This window comes from Aptenodytes forsteri, unplaced genomic scaffold (assembly GCF_000699145.1).
Source record: "Aptenodytes forsteri isolate BGI_AS27 unplaced genomic scaffold, ASM69914v1 Scaffold183, whole genome shotgun sequence".
NCBI classification, from domain to species: domain Eukaryota; kingdom Metazoa; phylum Chordata; class Aves; order Sphenisciformes; family Spheniscidae; genus Aptenodytes; species Aptenodytes forsteri.
This window is the reverse complement of record NW_008795918.1, coordinates 369159-378785: the sequence shown is the minus strand read 5'-3', so window position 1 is coordinate 378785 and position 9627 is coordinate 369159. Positions and strand designations below refer to the sequence as shown.

The window sequence follows — 9627 nt, the reverse complement described above, 5'->3', positions numbered from 1 at the left end:
ACTTGTCTGCCTGTTAAAGACTGAGGCAAAGAAGGCATTGAGTACCTCAGCCTTTTTATTATTAGATTTTTATTTTAAATTAATTAAATTAATTAAATTAAATTCATTTAATTCATTTAATTTTAATTAATTAATTAAATTTAATTTTTTTATTATTATTATTATTATATTATATTATCAGACAGATAATCTGTCTGATTTTACATTTTCTACATTTGGGAACAGGTAACATCTGGTCTACTACAGTACCAATCCTACTTGGCTGAGGCATCCAGCCCTTAATTATCAGACAGATAATCTGTCTGATTTTACATTTTCTACATTTGGGAACAGGTAACATCTGGTCTACTACAGTACCAATCCTACTTGGCTGAGGCATCCAGCCCTTAACATAGTCTTTGTCAGTTGCTGGTCTGAATAGCTGCAGGGACCGTGGGTGAAGACTGTGTCTCTTACCTTAATACAAAGCTGTGCACAATGGGGCTTTTAGATATATTAATATAATTCAGATAATTAAAAACAGTAGTACAGGAGTGAGCAGATCTGTTGTAAAGATGCTCTTGTCTCCCTCCTGCATGGTAGCAGAGCACTCTCATAGGCTGTTTTTTCAGACAGAGGCAGCTAGGGGGCTGTTGCTGAGTACACTAAATTGTGTGTTCCTACGTTCATCCTGCTTTAGTGTTCCCTCCCCTCTTGAACATTTAAATGGTTTGTTGCATGCTTAACTTTAAGCACAAATTCAGTGCCACTGAAGCTGATAGCCCTCTTACAGTTTTTTGTCCGCTTCCATAAGATCAGGATCTCACTCAATGGGACTATATTTACGCTTTATTTTCTTCAGGCCCAGTAACCATTTTAAGATTTCATTTACACATTTTGCTACTTGAACCTATTCCTGCAAGTTGATGAACACCCAGCAAATGACTTTTTCTTTGGGCATTTGAAGAAAAAAAAAAAAGCAACCAAATATTGCCACATGCTCAAGGAAAGAAACTTTGAATGAGCAACTAAATGTAGTTGCCCTGGAAAGCTGAATTTTGTAGTTGCATTCAGCCAGCCAGGCAATGGAAATATTTCATTTCATCAAAGCATCAAATGTTACCTGCCCAAAGTTATGTTGCATTAGTTTAATATCAAATTGCCTATTAAGGTTATCAATGGCAGTCAGAGGAAACCAATTTGTCTACAAAGAACTTGCAAACTAAAAAAGAAGCAAATTCAAGTTATGTATGAGAATTCATTTGATTAAACACTTTAAATGAGAATGTGTAACATTTTAAGTGCCACTTTTTATAACTAAAAATTTAGGGAAAATACCATAAAATTATCATGTGAAAGCAAACAGAGGAGCTGGTAAAACCTGTTAACCCTTTTGCTGGAAAACTGAAAACATTTTTGAAGGTATTTTTAATATAAAAATAGGTACTACTTTTCTTTAGTAGGATGATGTCTTTCAGCAGTGGTTGCTTTGTACAAGTGTACAGCTATGCATACAATAAAACATCACCATCTCGACTCTAATCCTGTCTTGGAGCCAGTGGAGGTTTTTGGCAACTTCCTGCTCTGCTTGTCTATGTCTTATTGAAGGATCAGTTGTTTCCTGTTTTGGCACCCAGAAGACAATAGTTTGAATAGGTCACATGCACTATAAAGAGCCTGATGTACACACAGATTAGAGTAGGCAACTGCTTATAAATCATGCAGTTTATTAAGGAGACTGAATTCATAAGTAATTAAAAAAATCCACAAGTCCAAGTTAATCAGAGATACAGTGCTCATAGTTATAGGCCTTCTTCCACTGTGTAAATTAACATCAATGAGGATTAAAATGCAAAAATGAAAGAGAAGTAGTTAAAAAATAATACAAATAGAGATCTTGGACTAAATGAGTCATTTCTTCTTTTTCCCTAGCTCTCCAATGATTCTTCCAAGTAACGTAGATCTACTTTTATGCATGTGGATACTTGTTAAATCTTCAAACGAGTCTTTCTTCTTCAGAACTGGTGACCTCTGAGTATGAGAAAATACTCCTGAAAAGTGACATGAAAATGCATATAAGTAATCAATTTCCAAACAGCAAAAAGCAGCTGAATACTCAGTTTCCCACATCCATGTTTTCTCCATCTTTAGCCACTGCTGGTCCCCATTTTATCAGCATTGCCCCTAAACCTCTTGTTTTGGCAATAGCCACCTCCCTCCATTTGCAAGTCGCCTTTCAGTGATGAGTTACTTTGATCTTTTCCCCCAGCATGGACCTTTCCCTTCACTCTTCCTATAAAACTCTTCCACTTGTAATTAGCAGAGTCAAAGCACTCGAGTCTGCTCACAGTCTTACTGACTCACTGGCTTGTCATCAACCTCCTTGCACAGTGGATGAGATCTCTCACACAGTTTAGTAGCACATTTGTTATTTCTTTGAAGAACTATGGGGCGTTTTCTTTGCAATGATCTCCAAAAGCCAGCAAGACTGGCTTTATTTCTTTTAGACACATTTGTCTTCTGAAAAAGTAACTGGTTAACACAGTATCTGTTTATTTACCACACCTCAAATGCACAATAGAGCAGCCTTTACCCCACTACCTTCCCTGGCACCCTGCAGCCCAGCAGAGTTGGGACAGCAAGTTGTGTGTCCCTGGCAGCTGGGCCAGGTGCAAGGGCTGATCTGAGCCCAATTACCTGCACCTGGGAGGGAGGTGTGCACAGCTGTGGCCACTCTGAGTGGCGAGGTAGCAGGGGACTGCTGGGTGAGGAGAAAAGAGGCAGAGAGGTTTTTGTGTTTGTATTCTTCAAATGTTTATACTGGGGATGTGCTATGTGGCTTTTTGAGGAGGGTCTTCTTGTACAGCTGCTCTTCAGGAAGATCTGCTATGAGTACAGAAACTATGTTTTCTTTGTAGTTCTTAAGTTTTATTCTGGCTAGATACAACTATAATGTATCTAACACCAGTGTTGTAGTATACTGGAAATGTTTTTATGAAACCTGCTTTTTCATAGTGTTTGGCTCTTGTTAGGGGAAAGGGATGAGTTACTGAAGATACCTTGGCCAGTTAATTGTAAAGGACTCTCCCTGCTTGTCTCAGTTTAAAGCTGACTAACACTTCTCTGCAGGATATCTAGGGAAGTTGTAAAGCTGCTGGGTTAAGTAGGATGTTAGCTGGATGGAGGCAGTTCGTCAGATAACTCACATACAGCTGTTCTGATTTTGTTGTGTTTTTCATGGATTGTGTAGTTTGAAGAGTATCTTCAGACCTGTTAGTAACTACAACCAGGAGCCTGGCAGGACTAGATCAGTTCAGAAAACAGTGTTTGAACCCATAAGTCTGGACCTGGGCTACTTCTACAACTGTCTTGGTGTACACTCAAACAGACTTGTTTCCCAGGAGGGCAAAGTATGGGGAACTGTGGAAGTGCTTCTTAGGTGTGATGGAATAGTTCTGTTCAGTACTACTGAGAAGCTTTACCAAGGACTTCACTAGGTTTTTTGGCTTGGAGGACTTTTCTCGTTTTTCTTAGAAAAGTTCAGTTCCTGATGCTCAATTTTCACAATGACCTCATGGGATTTATCCTTCAGTTCTGAAATCTGACACTAGAATAACACCTTAACATTAGCATTTCTGTGCCAAGTTCAGATCTCTGTCTCGCTTTTCCAATTCAATGATATGTTTGAGGAACTACAGTGAATGCAGCTTACAGATTGCTCCTGAGTTATGATCTTGTTTGCAATTAAAAAAAAAATTTAAATTGTGAATATTTAAGATGAATAAGATGAAAAACTTCAGTATGGAGCAATAAATATGTTATCAACAGTTGCAAAAGTAATAGTATAAAGCAAAAAATCTTGCTTTATTGTTTGACTTCTAGAACAAGCCTACGGAAAGCTATTCATACTTGCCCATGTAGACATGAAGTACACAAGGTCATTCAAATGCCGTTAGTGCTGCTCTTTGGGCTAAGAAAACAGGCTTGTACATCTCTACACATAAGAAGCGGTAATTCTATTCCTCATCATTTGCTAGGATGCAATTTCTATCTGCAATTATTAACAATTGATTTCTGCTTTCACTGACAAAACAAGGCAGTAGGGTCAAGGGTTATAAAGATTAAAACAGCTGGCTTTGTTAAGAAACTGGGGGACTTGGATGAGAGGTTAGATAGCTCCACCAAAAAATAAAATTTAGGCTGTCACTGCTATAAGCTGCCTGCTACAGACTGATGTTAATCAACTGTACAGAGAAACCAGATTAACTGATTACAATTCACCAAAAAAAGAGGTAAAAGAATAGAGAAGGGGAGGAATCCTTGTTTGTTTTAAAATGTGAATACTCAGTAATGTCTTAAAACCTCTCTGTATAGGAGTAAACAAAAGTCAGTATTAATCACAAAACCCATAATTTGATTCTTCAAAATGCATCAGACTGTTACTCTTAATCTTGACTGGAACAAAAGCTCTTTGTCTAGGAAAATCACAGTGTGATATAGACATGAAGAACTAGATGCAAACAAAAGGCTAAGGGGGGATTTAGACAGGGACATTCAAAGCTGCAATCCTGAAAACAAAAATTGATCTGGTGCTTTAGCCTGATGGGCATCTCAGTTTTTGATAGTACTACTGCCTTGTGTGTCTAAAGCTGCATTCCATTTGCACCCAAAAGTGCATCAGTCTGGTCAGGACTGAGCAACTTGTTGCCTTTGTGATGTCTAAGGCCACTTGGGAACCGGAAGGGCGTTCTATGCTGCCTGCCATCAGCATATCTCAACACAGCAAAGATCATCTCAGAGCTATGAGATAGCTCAGATTCTTTGATCTTGGATCACTCTTGCTTTTAAATCCACTCCTTGCTTTTAAAATGCAGATAGTTGTCGTTTGGCTCAGAGTTTAGAAACTGGCCCTGTGTTATGTGAGGAGTTCTCCAATCTGAGGGGATTGGTTCCAACATAACTCCTAGCTTAATGGCTAGGATACTCCCTGTAGGTAACGGGGGTGAGGACCTCTCAATCCTTCCCATCTCAAATACTGCCTTTCAATTCAGAAAACATTTTAAGGTTTGTGGGCAAGAGCTGGACTGTCCGGTGGTACAGTGTCCCTGGGGGACACTCAGAATCCTGAGTTCAAGTCCCTTTTTTAGGGACACTCTAATGGGCAACTGCCTAGAGAGGTTCTTCATTATTCCATGGACATTCCCCCCAAACATCTTAATAACTAAGACACTGATCTAGGAAGTGGAGATAAGGGTCTGAATCCATTCAAGTGGAAAGGCAGTTCTGCCTTCTCCCTGTGGGCCCTATGCACTACACTGTTGGTGATGGCAGCAGCGCTTCTACCCCTCCATCAAATTATAGCACCTGCCCCTTTCTGAAAGTGGACATTCTCAAGGGAAGGATGCATCTGTTGGTAGTAGGATCAGAACTGAAGCCTTGGAAGGGACTGAGATTTAGGAAAAGCTATGCTGTATATTCCTGCTGGGAATAAGGAGGCTAAGTGACATGCTACCTTTTGCAGATCCTGCTGTGAGGTGCCAGCTTTCACCTTACTGCATATGGAGACACTTACTTTAAGCCTGGGGATTCCCCTCTGGTGCTGGGAACCTGGAGATTAGGAATTGCAGCACTTAGTGCCATAGGTAGCGTTCTTTCTCCTGAAGCTGTAGCTGTGTCTGAAAGCCTGCACGCATCTGAGTCCTAGGTCTGTTTCCATTGTGCATTGGGCAAAGTTACCAGTATGGAAGTAGCAAATACCTAGTGGTTGACTACGAGATGGCAAGTAAACATATCCTTACTCTACTGCTGAAAGACTGCCACTCTCGCCAGCAGCACCAGTGTGACGCACTCCTGGGGTGATGCATCTCTCGGAATGAGGAATTCGGAACTAGCCTGTCCATGGCACAGTAGTGGTAAAAATGCTGGCGTGGAAGAATATCTTTGTATGTTCAGTTGCTGAGCTGCCTTCTTTGTTTGAATCCTCCCATGTTTCACTTTCTGCTGCCCCTCCTCCCCCACCAAACTGAAACTTAAAAGCTGTCATTAGAGTTCAGGTTATTTGGAGGTCAAATTTGTACTGAGATCACTTTGAACATAAACATAGCTCTGTACTGGACTGAGGGGAGTTGGGGGCGGTTGTGTAGCACTGTCCTCTGTTTCTGTACTATTACCACGTAACACAATAAGCCTGTATCTCTTTTCTTTCCTACTAGACTCTAGTTATTGCCCATGAGACATGTATTAAAGGAGTAGTAACCTTGGTTTCTCCCTGTGAACTGAGAACGTAGATTAGCGATCTTCTGTTCAGCTTCTGCTAGCTGCCTTCTCCCTAGGCCGTGGGTTCTGGAGAGCACGCAGTCCACATAGATATCCCAGAAGAGCTGAGCCAGGTCCCAGAACAGAGCCCCATGTTTCAAGTTCTCTGATGATTTCAGAAAGATCATGAAGTCCCAAAAGCCACTGACAGAGTCAGAAATGCGAGGCTTCCTCATCTCCAGTAAGACAGCTGAGGAGGATTCCCAACACTGGGGGTCTGCTCGCCCAAGAACTAGTGGATCAATTTGGCTATGGCAGAGGAAAGGTGTCACGCAGAACGCTCCCATGATTAGCAGAGAGCAGGTGAGTCTCATGTTGCAGTGGATTCTTCCTCTGCTCCCAAGGTCCATTGTGTCACTGGAACGTAACAAAACCAAAAGAAGCTGAAAAACTTCTCACTGTTAGATGCAGGAACAAAGCCTTGGTACCTTACATGATATAGAAGGCACTTCAGATGTTGCTAATTGTTTCTCTGCTCTTTACAAATCTGTGTATGCTTTTTTGCATGTATGAATATAAATACTAGTGAAGTTGCATTACTCTGTGCAGCAGAAGCATGTGTTAAAATTTGTTAATCATCCTCAAATCCATCTGATGAACTCTCTTATCTGGAACTTCTTCATATTGGAAGTTTTTGGCCTTTCTTGATTTACAGTTCCCTAATCTTTTTCAATAAAAATCCATTCCTTTTTACAGAGAATTTAAGCCTTTAGGCAGTCTTGCTTTCCTCAAAATTTTATAAGCCCTTTAAAATAGTCTGCAGACTTGCATGGATCTGTGGACAGCAGGTGGAAAACTATTTGTTGAAAGTGTGTTCTAATGAATTAATGGTAGGTTGCAAAATCATCCATTGAACAGGGGTGTTTTACCTGCTAAAATGCAGAACAGTTCTGAAAAGAGGGTATAGCAAAGCCACAGCATAGCAGCTATATTGCACAGCATGTATACATGCATATAGAATCATAGAATGGTTGGGTTGGAAGGGACCTTCAAAGATCATCTAGTCCAACCCCCCTGCAATGAGCAGGGACATCTTCAGCTAGATCAGGTTGCTCAGAGCCCCGTCCAACCTGACCTGGAATGTTTCCAGCGATGGGGCATCCACCACCTCTCTGGGCAACCTGTGCCAGTGCCTCACCACCCTCAGCGTAAAAAATGTCTTCCTTATATCTAGTCTTAGTCTACCCCCCTTTAGTTTAAAGCCATTCCCCCTTGTCCTGTCACAACAGGCCCTGCTCAAAAGTTTGCCCCCATCTTTTTTATAAGCCCCCTTTAAGTATTGAAAGGCCGCAATAAGGTCTCCCCAAAGCCTTCTCTTCTCTAGGCTGGACAACCCCAACTCTCCCAGCCTTTCTTCATAGGAGAGGTGTTCCATCCCCCTGATCATTTTTGTGACCCTCCTCTGGACCCGCTCCAACAGGTCCGTGTCTTTCCTGTACTAAGAGAGATATATAAAAAAGTACAGACACTTATTGCAGATCACTGAAACAATTGTCTGTTACGTTACAATTGTGAAATTTGGTAAGTAGCAGCTATAGTAGGAGAAATCCTGAGAATGATAACCTTTTGGGGACAGAATGGCCCAGCTGTCTCCATCAGATTTCATTTCTAGTACGTGCTTCTATTGTGCATTTTCTAACATGTTTCTTGTGTTTCTAGTATTTCTAGTATTACATTTCTGAAACACATTTCTAATGTGTAACAGGTTTGGGGGTTGTTTTTAGTGTAGTTCATGGCGTATGGAGAACCTCCCATTTGTGGAAATCGGCAACATCTGAGAGCAGCTTTTAGGACAAACAATTCTGTTTGATGTGTGTGCTGATCTGTTGAGCGTTCATGCTTTTATGTTTTCAGTTTGATTGTTGGAGGGTGTTGCAGGGGGAGAAGCTACCTCTCTTAATGAGCTTAACTTAATAATCAACTGGCTTTTTGTGTAGAAAGCCTCTTCCATGAGTGATCATCAAGAGCACAAGCAATGTTTCTCTGCTATGTGAAGAAAAATGTCAAAGGCAGGATGTGTGCAGATGGATTGTGTGTGAAAGGTAGCCTAGCCACAGCCAGTGTGCAAGACCAGGGAAGGGTAGGCTGCTTTGTGGAACTTATTTCATTGTAGAGCTAAAGGACTCTTCAGAGATTTCAGTGCTGGCAGTGATATTCTTACCCAGCCCCCTATCTGGCTACCTGGTCAGGTTCTGGGAACATTTTGGAGGTATGCAGGCTTTACCCTACAACTGCTGACAGTCATTTTTTAATCTCAGTTGGGATCTCATGAGGAGAATCTGCTTGACAGCCTTGGATTTGAACCTTGCATTTAATGAATAGAAGAGGGACAGCACACTCTTCCCACACTGCTCTACCAAGTGGGTTGTCACTTATGACAGTGGTGGTAGTAATGGGGTTGTCCTCATGCTGTTACCAAGATCTCCAGAAGCATCATTCTTCTGTACCCTACTGCACAAGGCAGGTTTTGATTGCTTTCTCAGAAGCAAAACCAAAGACATCCGGTGAGTCACTACTCCATTCTTAACTTGTTTGTGCATCAGAGCCTTTCCACCGGGCAGCAGGCACCTGTGCATATATGCTGTGCAATATGCACATATCTATCTGTTTACCGAGACTTTTTCAAGGGACATAATTAACTTTGTTTATCAAGCTTCTAGCTTTCAGAACAACTTAGCAATCTCAGATATGACCATGGGGAGGAAACAAAAACCCCACCAACAACAGATAGTTCAAACAAAGGAGTAATACTAAAATTGGCTTTTAAGGATGGTTCTGTCATTTGGACAGGGGCCATCTGGTTTGCACTGGTTAACAACTAAACTAGTTGCTTTGCTTTCTCTGCCCCCCAGCCCCTTTAGAAACTTTCTGAGTTACAAAACTGGGTAAGACACGGACAAGGGTTCTGGATTTGTCAGAGGTGTGAGCAAAGGGACTGCCCTGGGCAGGCAGCTGGCAGGGCATTAATATGAGGGTGGGTGCCATTTCAGGTGTGGTGTGAATGACATTGGTCAGGGCCAGTATCCAAGACCATTAGTCCTTTTGGTCTGGTCAAACTCGGGCAGCATTTTGCTGTCAGTCTTCTACAAGGTTCAGGATTTTTTTTAGATGGCTGAGAGCTGAGGGGATGCTCAGGAAATGTCAGTTTTCACTGATGTCTTACCTGTGGCTGTGGTGAATGCTTCCACGTAATTCCCCCCCTTGCCCTCCAACCTTCAAGTCTTTCTGTCCATAAATTGAAGTTCGTGTGTGTGTGTGCTATTCACACCTTCTGGCTCTGACTTTTTCTTTTCTTTTCTCTCTTTTTCTTTTTTTCTTTTCTTTTCTCCCCCC

At 41.4% G+C, this 9627-nt stretch overlaps 1 protein-coding gene across 1 annotated transcript in view; it reads right to left on the bottom strand.

Annotated features, from left to right (window-relative positions):
- Nucleotides 1-1783: 1783 nt before the first annotated feature.
- LOC103903439 overlaps nt 1784-9627 on the bottom strand; it is an 8707-nt gene continuing 863 nt past the window's right edge. Inside the window, exons 2-3 of the mRNA XM_009284635.1 lie at nt 6236-6651; nt 1784-2030 (exon numbers count right to left, since the gene is read on the bottom strand). Coding sequence (XP_009282910.1) covers nt 1891-2030; nt 6236-6644 — 549 coding nt within the window. The 5' untranslated portion in view covers nt 6645-6651 and the 3' untranslated portion in view covers nt 1784-1890. The remainder of the gene's footprint in view (nt 2031-6235; nt 6652-9627) is intronic.